This window comes from Trichosurus vulpecula, chromosome 3, assembly GCF_011100635.1.
Source record: "Trichosurus vulpecula isolate mTriVul1 chromosome 3, mTriVul1.pri, whole genome shotgun sequence".
Classification (NCBI taxonomy): domain Eukaryota; kingdom Metazoa; phylum Chordata; class Mammalia; order Diprotodontia; family Phalangeridae; genus Trichosurus; species Trichosurus vulpecula.
The window spans coordinates 392,207,702-392,221,513 of record NC_050575.1 but is presented as its reverse complement, the minus strand read 5'-3'; the positions used below and the strand labels follow the sequence as shown (position 1 = coordinate 392,221,513).

General features: G+C 42.4%; 1 protein-coding gene across 2 annotated transcripts in view; it reads right to left on the bottom strand.

The window, feature by feature from the left end:
* The window catches only part of TANGO6 (transport and golgi organization 6 homolog), a 211,290-nt gene that overhangs the window by 135,546 nt on the left and 61,932 nt on the right, over nt 1–13,812 (bottom strand). For both annotated transcript variants that reach the window (XM_036752788.1, XM_036752789.1), the window contains one exon: nt 11,361–11,495. In XM_036752788.1, coding sequence (XP_036608683.1) covers nt 11,361–11,495 — 135 coding nt within the window. The remainder of the gene's footprint in view (nt 1–11,360; nt 11,496–13,812) is intronic.

Sequence of the window (13,812 nt, the reverse complement as noted above, 5' to 3'; positions counted from 1 at the left end):
TCCAAAACTATGTGTCTTTTTCTGCACCTAAGTCCATTCTTCGCCTCTCTGTCAGAAGGTGGGTGACATACTTCATCATACGTGACTGCATTTGTCATAGGTCTTAAGTCTTTCGAAGTTTTTTTTTTTTTAAATGTTGTTGTGCTCCTGGTTCTGCCCACGTCGCTGGCTTGGAAGGATTCTCTGAAATTAATTGTGTCATTTCTTACAGCACAATAATATTCCATGACATTTATACACCATAATTTGTCCAGCCATTCCCCAATTGATGGGTACTCTCTTAGTTTCCAGTTAACTTCTTTTTTTCCTTTTAATCCTCCCCTTCAAAATCACTGTGTTTGTTTTGCTTGAGATTCTTCCCTTCTCGGTCTTATCCTCCTTCCTGGGAATTTTCATTTCAGGGTTTCTTTTAAGAAATGATTGGTAGGTTCTTTCTATTTTTACTGCGACCTCTGGTTCTAATTGATCTGGGAAGCTTTCATTTATGATTTCTCAGGAATATAGTGTCCACGCCTTTCCTCTGTTCATAGTTTTCAGGAAACCCAAATATTCTTATATTATCTCTCCTTGACCTGTTTTCCAGATCAATCTTTTTTTCTTTAATACAAGATAACTTTACATTTTCTTCTAGTTTTTTTCCCAATCTTTTGATTTTGTTCTAATATTCCTTGCTGTCTCTTTTCTAATTTTCAGAGAGTCTGTTACTTGGGTAAGATTTATCGCCTTCTCTCTTGACCTCTCTGGTGTCTTAGGACAGAATACTAGGTACCTCTGGGCACCATGGCTATCCTGGTGTGAGGGCTACCATGCTCAGTGATGCTGGTCATTCTCGCCGTGGTTTTTCAACTAGTCTGGGGCTTTCTTGGAAAAGCTTTTCCGGCCTCCAGAAAGAGAACCTTGCAGGCTACATGTATTTCTGGTCCTTTCTAAGCGGGCACCAAGAGGCTGCCTGCACCAGCCCTGGCTTTGCTGGTGGCCTCTCTTCTAACGCCCAAGGGCATCAGCTCCCTATTTATGCAGTACTCAGGAGAAAGAAGTCACCCACTGCTAGTTATAAATAATTTACACTTTCAATATTGCACAACTAGATTTTTCACTATGTGAAATGATCGGGAGCAGTAAATGGAACAAGCCCAGAGGCCTGGAAAAGAATTTAGATGCTGATTATTTATCACAAATCATGCCCTAATTCTGGATAATTTGTAGTAGAAATAAACTCTAACTACAAAATACGAATGGTCAGGCACGAGGCAGTGAAAGCAAGACAGAGAATCAACTCGGGGTTTGGTTTCCATCCTCTCTGCTCTCGTCATTTCTCCGGCACAGATCTCATAACCAAATCTTGGAATTCTTCTAACACCCACTGCAGATGGAGGGGGCTGTATGCCAATGGGTGACAGGTCCCCTTTTTAACTGGCTGCTGCTGTGCTTGCATTTTCAAGCAGGAGAGAGGAGCAGAGCTACTGCAACCCAGATCGAATACCCATCTGCCCTATCTCCTGTTAGGAAGCCTGGTGGTGGGAAAGTTGAAATATTGGGTTTTTTTTTAATCTTCTCATTTTTAAATCAGTTCAAAAACTTAAAGTTGGGATAAATAATCTCTAAAGTTGCTTCCAGCAACGAAACAACTTATACTTTAGAAATAATAGCCTTTATTCTCCATAGTCTCTTTTTCTATAATTATTTTTCTTTAAAGATTTAGCTGATACTTGTTCATCACATTATTTATATTGGGGCAAAAAACTGATTTCAGTGCTTACCACAGCTCCTGGCCCATAATAAGCCCTTAACAAAAGCTAGCTGACTGGCTGACTGATCTGCTAATGGGACTTGTGCTAATCCACAGCACCAGAAAAGAAGAGTCCATATTTTATGGTGTGCTACACAAAAAGAACAATACAGCAGGAAGCGACAGATTTTATTTTTTTAAATAATTATACTTTAATTTTTGAGCTCCTAATTATCTCCCTTTCACCCCTTCCCCACCCATTGGGAAGGCAAGAAATATATCAACCATACACATGAAGTCATGCAAAATATATTTCGATATTAGTCATGATGCTAAAAAAAGGGAAGAAAAATAAAGAAAGTTAAAAAGTATGTTTTGATCTGCACTTGGGGGTTATCAGCTCTCTCTCTACATGTGGGTAGCATTTCTCATCATGGGTTCTTTGGAATTGTCTTGAATAGTTGCATTGATTAGAGTAGCTAAGTCTTTCATGGTTGATCATCGTTACAATATTGCTGTTAACTGTGTATGATGTTCTCCTGGTTCTGCTCACTTCACTTTATATCAGTTCATATAAGTCTTCCCAAGTTTTTCTGAAACCATCCTGCTTGTCATTTCTTATAGCACAATAGTATTCCATCACAATCATATGCCACAACTTGTTCAGCCCTTCCCCACTTGATAGTTATCCCTTACATTTACAATTCTTTGCCACCACAAAAAGAGCTGCTATAAATATTTTTGTACTTGCGGGTCCTTTTCCTCTTTCTTTGATCCCTCTGAGGTACAGGCCCATTAGTGGTATTACTGGATCAAAAGGTATACAGTTTTATAGCCCTTTGGGTATAGTCTCAAACTGTTTTCCAGAATGGCTGGACCAGTAAGAGTGATGGATTTTACTAGTCACCATACATACACTTTTATCAATTAATACCTTCTCAGATAGGTGGTGGAGTGGGTCAGTTGTTTTTCAGTTGGTCTAACTCTTGGTGACCCCATTTGGGTTTTCTTGGCAAAGATACTAGAGTGGTTTGCCATTTCCTTCTACAGCTCTTTTACAGATGAGGAAACTGAGGCAAACAGGCTGAAGTGATTTGCCTAGGGTCACACAATTAGTGTCTGAGAACTCAGGTCCTGCTGACTCCAGGCTTAGCACTCTATCCACTGAACCACCTAGCTGCACAGTGTAGTCTTGGCTAATATACAATGCCAGTGTTGTTTTAAATTTGTTATGCTTCAGTGGCAGGCTGTCTCCTACAATGGAGACAGTGCTGGCCTCAGAGCCAGGAGAACTTGGGTTCAAGCCCCAAGCTCTAAGAGCCTGCGGCAAGTCACTTAATTTCTCGGTGCTCTGAGCAACTATTTGAAGATGCTAAATGGCTGAGGGGAGGCATTGCATTGGGAGAGGAGGGTTTTCCAGGGGAGTTCCCTTTCCCAGGTCCTGGCTGGCCCCACAGCATGGCACTGCAGGATGCTGGGTTTGGGGGCAGAAGAGCCTTAGCTACAGATCTTGCCTCTGCAACTTTTCTGGGCCTCTAGGTGGTTCAGTGTCTTCCTATCAGAGAATCACAGACTTAGGGCTGGAAGGAACCTTGGAAATGTGCTCCTCTGACAGAAGAGGAAAGTTAGTCTTAGGCAGGGTAAGAGAAGTGTCTAAGGTCACACGAGGTGCAAAGAGCAGAAATGAGATTCAGCCCCAGGTCTTTGGACTCAACATCTGGTGCCCTCTCCCTCCCGTCACAATGGCAAAATGAGAATAAGGACCTTATAAGACTGTATGAGGCAGGAACTTTGCAAACCCTGAAGTTCTCTGGTGCCTGCATGAATGGCTTGTATCATCAGGATATGGGCATATCCCCCAACAGTTTGGATCAAACCCTGCACACAGACACCATCTTCTCTGGCTGATTCTTTTCAATGTCCTCCCATGAATCCTCCCCAACATGCAAGAGACCTCCTTCTAGATGTGTTAACATTCCATGGGGGCAGCAGAGCCCCTGAGCTACCTACTTTCTGGCCTGCTTTTCTGATCATATACCCCAAGGACACCTGCCCTGGGTCCAGGCTGATTGTGGGGCTCATGACATTCAGGCAGCTGTCAGACCATTTTTCTCCCAAGCAGATCTTCCCCTTCCACTCTTAATCTCTTGCACTAAGATCAATATTCAAATCAAGGACACCCCCATTTGGGGCAAAGGTGCATCATTTACTTGCCCAGTGGCTCCCCTACATACCTGTGACTTTACTCTTCCCTGGCCACCACTTTCCTCTACGTGTCGACTCCTCTGTCAAACTGTAAGCTCCTTGAGGGCAGCACCTAGCTCTATTTCGTTTTTTGTATTGCCGGTGCTTGGCAAAGTACCTGGCACACAGTAAACACTTAAGTGCCTTTTTTACTCATTTTCACTCGTGTGTCTATCTCCTACATGATGTCGCTTGTGTCACTTCTTGCAAAGCAGTCACCATATGATAACGATGATGATGACAGCTAGCGTTTATATAGAGCATTAGGGTTTGCAAATATCTCATTCCATCCTCTCACAACTCTGGGAGGCAGATGCCATTAGCATTCTCATTTTAGAAATAAGGAAACTGAGGGGGACAGAGATTAAGTGACTTGTCTGGGGTAAACACATCTAAGGTTGGATTTGAACTCAGGTCTTCTGTAGACCTCCATTCATTATTTCATCTAGCAGCCACGAAAGGGTGTGGTTCAGCTGTGAGCTGCTGACATCCATCCTGTGTTTTTACAATTCCCATTCTTCAGAGGTGGTGGTACTAATGAGTCAGTGCTATGCGGTGGACAGACCTGGAGTTGATCTGGAATCAGAAAACCTGCTGAATCCTTAGTAATAACCTTGGATAACTCACTTTAGCTCCCTGGGCCACAACGAGGTCCTTGCTTCTAAAGGGAGGGGGTCAAACTACACGACCTCTAAAGTTCCTTCGAGCTTTAGATATATAATCCTAAGATATGTCATCAATCAATAATCATCTATCAAGCTCTTACTATGTGCCAAGCACAGTGTTGTTAAGGGCTGAGAACATAAGGACAAAGAAAAACCAGTCCCTGTCCTCATGGAGCTGCCATTCTAATGGGAAAAAGTATACATGCAGGAATCAGGACATAGAGGAGAAACGCCGAGTGGATGGAAGGGAGCCTTATGTGGGAAGGCGGACAAAGAGAGGCCTCCTGGAGGAGGTGGCCTTCCTTAAAGGAAGCCAGGGATTCTAAGAGTTGGGGATTAGGAAGGAAATCATTCTAGGCAGAGGAGACATCCCAGACAAAAATACGGAGGCAGGAGATGGAGTATCATACATGAGGCACAGCAAGTTAGATCCATGATGAAAAATGCTATCCACCTCCAGAGAGAGAGCTGATGAACTCTGGGCAACAGGAAGGGCGGTGGCTCTGCGACATCACTGGTAGGGGAGACTCCCAGGTGAGGAAATGCCCTCTACAAGGACAGAATGCTACTTCTTTACAACTTACAGTCTTCAACGGTTACCTAGAACAGTGTGAGATTAAGTTGATTGTGCCAGGTCATTTGGCTTGGACGTGTCAGGGTCAGGAAGCAAGCCAAGGTCCTCCTGACTTCAAGAGAACTCTCTATCCACTAAGCCATAGTGGCTCTCAGTCTAGACAATAGGCATTGATCTCTTTGGTTCTTCCTGTGTAGATTGGTAGGTTAATCTCTTTTCAGGTTTACAGTTAGTTAATAATTATTTATGGAACACCAAAGCACTGTGCTACAGCCCTACAATAAAAATAAAATCTTGTACCTAAATCTGATTTTCGGAAAGGGAAGAGAATTAGCATTTATTAAGCACCTACTATGTGCCAGGCATTGTAATAAATGCTTTTTACAAATATTTTGTCATTTGATCTTTGGTAGTGACCTAATTTAGCTGCACATTCTTTCTTCTTAGATTATATTGGCCAGTTTTGAATTCTATACTCTGCACAGGAAAAAAATGAAGCCAGATCGCCCAACAGGGCATAACCTCAGGATACAGGATAGAATAGAAAGGAATAGAAAGAAAATGGGTTTTTATAATGACTGGCATTGGGGAAATAACCTTTAAGCCTGTGCTGAATTTTGCAAGACTTGAGGACTGACTGGTGCCTGCTAGGAAGGTGTTTGTTCATAGTTCTGGAAGATATTAAGACAACCTGCCAAGTACTTACAGTGATTTGAAACAGATAAAAATCTACCTCAGTGGCCCCTGGAGTCGACCTAAGAGCAAACAGAATTAAGACTCTACCAGGAACTTGGAAAGACAATGGACTTGTGGGCACTTGTTCCACTGAAACCTAAATGACCAATAAGGCTCGGCTGCTCCTGGCCCTCAGCTCCCTCAGGGTCTTTTCTACCAGACGGATTGCCTATATGGATGCTTAGCATCACTCACTTTCCCACATAAGCTGTGATCAGTACGAGGTCTACTACGCAGAGACAACAGGCCTTTGTCCATGGAATAGATGAAATTTTTTCAAGGGGCTGGTAGGAAATAGTAATGATCGGCTACCCTTACAAATGTGACATGATCATGTGGTACTCTAAGAATATTCCCAACCTGCTCTATGGAGTAATTCTGGTCCAGTGGTTAAAGGCCAAGGTACATGCTTATTACAGGGAACAATCATTCAGCCACCAAGAATTTGTTGAGCATAGCAACTTCTAGGAGTGAATTAATGCGATGAATAGCTTTTGGGAAAAAACAATGAAATTCTGAACAGTGAGCACGAGCCAGGCAAAATGCTTTGCTCCCCTAAATTCAAGCACTATTTTGTTAGCTTCATGTGAGGTTAGAATAGACGTCCATTTAACAGCTAACATTTATATCACCTTTACCATGTACCAGGCACTGTGCTAAGTGCTTTACAAAAAGTACCTCCTTTGGTCTTCACAACAACTTGGGTTGTACCAACTCTAGGGTCAGTGATTCATTCACTGTGCTACATCAAACAACTATGGACCTGCTACATGTATGTATGTATGTATGTATGTATGTATGTATGTATGTATGTATATGTATACATGCTATATGTATATACACGTGCACAATATATATGTGTATTACATGTACACAAAATTGTATGTACACATACATTGTACATGTAATGCAATATACATATGTGTTATTTACATATGTGTGTCATATATAATATATGAATGTGTGTACATATATACACATGCACACATATATAATATATACATACATATATATATTGTGTGTGTGTGTGTGTGTGTGTGTGTGTGTGTGTGTGTGTATAATACACACACATACACAGTACAAAAGGTACACTATCCCTACCTCTCAGCATAGTGCTTGGCACACAGTTGGAGCTTAATAAATGTTGAATGACTTATACAATTGCACATATATAACCTATTTAGAATTCTTACTTTTTAGGGAGGGACAAGGGGAGGGAGAGAGGGAAAAAAATTTGGAACTCAATAACTTTTAAAAATGAATGTTAAAAATTGTTTTTATATGTGAGTGGAAAAAATAAAATACTATCAAAAAATTAATATTGACTGATTGTCTGATCTCAGCGGGAAGGCACTAGCAGTAGTGGGGAATGGGCAAGGCCTTCTAAAATCTGGAACTGGGCTGAGTCTTTAAGGAAGTCAGGGAAGTCAGGAGGCAGAAGTGAGGCAGGAGGCATTCCTTCCAGGCACGGGGCTCAGCCAGTGAAAATGCACTGAGTCAGGAGATGGATGGTCTTGTTCAAAGAGCAGCAAAGAGCATAAGTGTTGCTGGATTCCTTAGTATATGGAAGAGAGTAAAGTGTAAGAAGCCTGGAAAGGTGGGAAGGGACCAGGTTGTGAGGGGAAGGGTGGTTACAATGTTTTCCCCTGACCTTCCTGCCCATTAACCTGTCAAAGTACCTGAAATGCACATAACTAATCATTATTTTAAAGTCAAGCATTAAAAATCCCTGTTACAAATGTAAATGCTACTGAACCCATCAATCTATTATGCCATTAACATCTCAGTTTATCAAATTAGCATTAGTCTCCTAGGTACTAGGAAACGGGAATGACACAGTTAAGAATATTTATGGGACGAAGGGAACCCCATAGATGTTCTCCCACAGGAGAAACAGTCAGGCACCTACAGGGACCCTTGGCAGCTCAGAGCAGCAGACCATCTTTAGGACAACTCAGGAGTCACAGCAGCATGTGGTACCAACCAGCCTCTGGGCGTGGTGATGGAGGAGCCTAAAGAAACTCTATGTGACATCCGATAGTGGACACCCAGGAGGAGGGTTCTGGTGGGCATCACAGGGAGGGGCTGGCTGAGGAGAGGATGTGGTTAGTTTGGATGGGGGAGAGAGTATGTGTCAGTTGGGCTGGCAGGGAGTGGGCAAGCCAGGAGCAGAGAGTCAGTGAGGCCAGGAGCAGGAAGCAATGCCGAGCTGCTACTGACGAGCTCCTCTGAATCAGCCAGCTTCTGTATCCCAGGGATGAGAGTGGGTGGGTCCTGACATGGAGCGGGGAAGCTCTGAGGAGTCCTGCTGAGGGGGATGCATAGCGATGAGCATCAGTGTCTAGGGATGGCTGGACAGACCAACTGGGCAAGGGAAATCTCATGAGATATTGCCAGCAGACACAAGAAGACTTCACTCATTTAGTACTTTGGCTGAGACAAGGAAGTTTAACTGGGATTTTAGAAGATTAGATTGGGAGTTCAGAGTTGTCTACTTAGTAACTACTTTCTCCATTTGGATATTCACCTTAATTGAATAAATACAGAAAGGAAAAAGAGATGTCTCAAAGTCTGAAAAGAGCAAAAGAGGAATATATAATACACAACTTAAAAACAAGAGTGTTCAAACTGGCAAACCCAAAAATCAATCCCTCTTCAACCTAATAGTAAACACACACACGTTCCAAAAATATATCAAGCAAGGCAAAATACCCTATAATTTTGTCATTCTCTAAATTGTGTGTATATTTCACATATGACTGGAAACTCTGAAATGGAAGCCCCTAAACTGAAAGATTAAAAGGGCCCATTCTCCAGGAAAAACATAAAGCAAAGAATGCTGAGTGATTGAGAGGAAGGCCTAGCCCCATAGTCAGTCAACAAGCAGCTTACTCTGTGCCCTAGGGATACAAAGAAAGGCAAAAGTATAGTCCCTGCCTTGAAGAAGCTCAAGTTCTAATGGGGGCAAGAACATGCAATAACCACGTACAGACATGCTACAGACACACCTACCTACACACACACACACACACACACACACACACACCCCGCGTTGAGCTTCTCTCCCATTTTTACTATGTAGACATGCACACCTATTCTCCTCCACCTCTCCACAAGAAGGCTCTAACAGCAAGACCAAGGTAGGACTTCTGCAGAAGGTGAGATGTGAGCCAGGAGTTGGATGTGAGGAGGAAGGGCACTCCAAAAAAGCTGGTGCTTTGTAAATGCGTGTTGAACTAAACTGAAGCAAATCCTAATATTTCAAGAATCAGAACCTTCAAAAATGAACATTATTTTACTGACAGAAAGCTCCACGTTGGTTACTGAGTTTATTCCAGTACAGTCTGGAGTACAGTCATGTTTAAGATCACTTCCATTAAAATGCTTCCTCACAGTCTCACAGCCTAATACCAATATATAATTAACTGATCATTCACACCTCTAGGCATCTCGAAGGCACACCCATCCTTGAAAGTGGCTGGAAACAAAGCTACCACATTATCCTGAATGTGATAATAGCCCCAGTGTTCAGCTGGGCTCTCCAAAGTAGCTACAGCCCTAAGAAGTCAGCAGGCCAGGAGGGTCAGCATCTTTGGCTGAAGTTGTCTCTGGACGGTAATGAAAGGAACAAGAGGTGGGTTCTAGATGGGCCCCAGAGCAACTGCTACTAAGGTGTATACCCACCAATGCAGAACAACACTTCCAAAACGCTTCTGAAAAACAGATAGGATAACAACAAAATAACTCCTATCTATACAGCTGTTTAGGGTTTACACAGGGCTTTCCTCAAAAATGATCTGTCAGATCTGAGAGGAATATAGGAGGTAAAATAAATAATTTTGATTACATTAAATTTAAAAACTGTTTATGCAAACAAAACCAATGCAGCCAAAATTAGAAGGAAAGCAGGAAACTTAGGGGGAAAATTTACAGTGAGTTTCTTTGATCAAGATTTCATTACTCAAATATATAGGGAACTGAGCAAAATTATAAAAATAAGAGCCATTTCCCAGTGGATAAATGGTCAAGGGATATGAACAGGCAGTTTTCAGAAGAAGAAATCAAAGTTATCAATGGTTGTGAAAAAATGTGCTCTCACTAATAATTAGTGAAATGTAAATTAGAACAACTCTGAAGTACCACCTCCCTCCCACCCATAAGATTGGCTAACAGGACAGAAAAGGAAAATGAGAAATGCTGGAGGGGATATGGAGAAGGAAGGACACTAACGTACTGTTGGCGGAGTTGTAAACTGGTCTAACTGTTCTGGAGAATGATTTGGAACTATGCCCAAAAGGTTATAAAAGGTTATATAACACCACTAGGTGTATCTGCCAAAGAGATCAAAGAAAAGGGAAAAGGATATATTTGCACAAAAATATTTATAGCAGCTCATTTTGTGATGGCAAAGAAGGGGAAACTGAGGGGATGCCCATCAACTAGGGAATGGCTGAACAGTTGTGGTATATGATTGTGATGGAATATTATTGTGCTATAAGAAATGATGAGGGGATGGTTTCAGAAAAATCTGGGAAGATTGATATGAATTGATGCTGAGTGAAGTGAGCAGAACCAGGAGAACACTGTAGACAATAACAGCGATATTGTCCCAACGATCAGCACAAAGTATATTTTTTTCATTTTATTTATTTTTCTTGCTTTTTCTCTTCCACAATATGACTCATGTGGAAGTGTGTTTTGTTTGACTTCATACATATAATGAGCATCATATTGGTTGGTTGCCTTCTCAATGGGTGGGGGAGGGGTGGGAGGAAGAAAGAAAATTTGGAACTGAAAATAAAAATTAAAAAAAAAAAAACTCAACAAGAAAACAAAGAGCTTTCCTCACAACAACTCTGGGACGTACAGGTATTATTATTCCTATTTCAGAGACAGAGGTAGGGCCTAGCTCTAAGGTTTTACTGGTATAGGGAACTCCCCATGAGGAAATTCTCTCTACCAGGGTAGGTCAAATGACCGGCCCAGGATAACAAAGACAAGATGTGGGAGGGACAGGACCCTCGGCCCAAATCTTCCTGGTTTATCTACAAGGCCAAGCTGTCCCTTAACAACTGAGGAAACTGAGGCTGAAAAGTAAAGGGATTTTACCACAAGTCAAGAATGTCTTACCCTGCATTCAACCCCCCCTCCCCCATCTTTGCACTTCAAAGTGTTCTCCTCTCTTTAGGGGGCAGTCTGAGACCAAATGAAGTCTCCAAGAAACAGGAGGGACTTACTCTCTTAACTTGTAGGAAATTCTTTCGAGAGTCAGGATTGTTTACCCAAGTCACACAGGATGCCCCTCCCCCCCAAAATAGCCATTCCCATTTCAGTGAGGGTGAGGAAGTAAGTCATATCTTTCTTCCCTTCCCTTTCACCTCCAAATAAAACTATCCTAATTGATGGAACTTACCTGAACAGCACCTCCCAAAATGGCAGCCACTAGGCCCATTGACATACTCAAAGTCTGGGCTTCCACAGTACTCTTTAACTCTTGGGTTAAGCTGAGACACGCTCTCTTCAATGTTGCTGCTACAAATTCCACCACCTGCCACAGAAAAGGAAGTTAGAATCACTGGCAGGTTTAAAAAAATCTTCCTGAAACTCTTCTTAAGCTTAAAAAAAAGGCAACTATAAACCTACTAAATACCATACAAAACAGTTAAGAACAATCAAGATAAATGGACCATTGAGCAGAAGGATGTAAAGGGTCAGGTCAACAAGCGTTTATTAAGCAATTATTCCACACCAGGAAGTATGTTCCTAGAGTGTGATTTGTTGCTAATCTATCAACAACAATTATTATAAAATGCCCCTGGTTGTGGCCCTTTGGGCAAGAGTACATACCAGCAATACCTTATTTTTATGTAACACTTAAAACTTTGTCAAATTTAACATTCAGAGCAGTTATCACTTTGCTGCCTCGTCAATCTGACCAGGAAATTCCAAGTAAAAGATGAAAATATCTGCCTGTCATCTCAGGGGATGTCAGACATTATAAACCTCATTAACAAAACCCCTTTCAGGTTTGTCTAGACTCTAATGCCCTCAAGGTTTCAAGACAAAGAATCAACATAATAGAATTCTGATCAATGAAACCCCATTCACAAGTTTGTGTGTATCCTCGAGGCCTCAAGGTATTAAAAAAAAAAACCCCAAACTAATACTTTTTAAAAAAAAGCAATCAAAAATAGTAGACCAATGTCAGATAAACCCAAGAACATAAGTCACTGAAGGAAAGACCCAATCGGTCAGTTCCGTTATTTCCTCTACCTCCAAACAGATAAAGGAACTTCACAGTTTGTTAACATGGAAGTGGGACATTGGTAGGGGATGGTCATCTCAACAGCGTGAGGTGGAACAGAGGAGTAGGTCACAGGGAATAAAGAGACTGAGAAACTGGGAAGTAGGGATATTTGAGGAAGCATTATTACACAAGTTAAAGTCCCCTATAATGACGGCAGGAGTTGGGGAAGAGAAAAGTACTGAGCCAGGCACTAAACTCACTGACTAAGGAAGGTGGATAAATAATGGCCACCAGGATACGGACTGGGTAATATATTTGGATAGTGAGTGATATGGTACAGGGAGAGTCTGGAAGGGACACTAAGAGCAAGGCTGACATTCATCCCCCATGATGACCAGTGAGTCAGGGGCATCGTGAGAGAAAGTATAGATCATGTAGAAAAGGGCATTAAAGAGTTAATTGGGGGAGCCAGGCTTCAGTGAATACCAGAAGATGGAGGAAGTGAGAAAGGAAGAGGTTTAAAATAAAATTTGGTAATTACGGAGCAGGCATTCCAAAAGGCACAAAAGCAGACAGATTGGAAGTGGGATGGGGGAGAGGGAAGAGGGGGGAGGGGAAATGGGGGATGGGAAGAGGTGAATAGGAAGAAGGGACATTGGAGAAGGGGAATACAATTTGTACTTCCACAGCCAGGGGTTCAGAGATAACTACATAAACTAATGGGGATATGCTAAACCCTGAGGAGTGAGACCAGCAGAACACCAATCAGTGGACAGAGGTCCACTGGGGGAGGCATGTGGTTAGACTGTCTGAGGTCCTCCCTTGGAGTCTCACCCAATGGAAGGTGGTGATTTTTTATCCTCTGAAGTGCTAGGAGTCCCACCTTGAGGCAGGCAGGGGCAGAAGCAGGCACGGGAGTCCCATCAGAAGAAGCCAGGAGGTGATGATGCCTCACATACATTAGAAAAAGCCATGGGTGGTATGAGGAATAAGGAGCCTTGACCTTTGCTGTCTTCCTATTGCTACTACTCTCCTATGAAGGGTTAAGGACGGATGCCTAAGATCAGGTGATGGCACTGTTAGGCTGTTTCCATTTCCAGAAGTACTGTGAGACAAAGATCTTCAGTTTGGGTAATAAAGTCTCTAGAGAGTTCATGTCAATACAGTAGGGAAAAAAATCACCTAGGGGGAATTAGTTAATTCAGAGAATGCCTGTCTGGAGAAGAAACCATCACAATTATTCTCTTTAGAGAGGTAGAAGGTATAAGAGTTGACGGGGGGCTACAAATTTTCCCAGCAGGAACCAGGGGTTCAGAAATTTTCAAGCAACAACTCAAGTCTTAGGTGCAGGGCAATACAGTTCATTCTGGTCAAGGGGTAGGAGCACATTAATTTATCACAGACACATGAGCCAAGGCCAGCACTGAGGATGATGCTTCCCTGAACAAGAATGTCCTCTGTAAAGGCCCAGAGGGGTCGCCCCTCCCCTGCCAGATGCCTGTAGTCAGTCTAAGGACACATTTCCATAGCTCAGGCCAAAACAGACTTCCCTCCAGAACCAAGAAGTAAAAGCAAGCTCTCTTTCACCTGCGAGCCTTTCAAATACCTGGCAACCGAT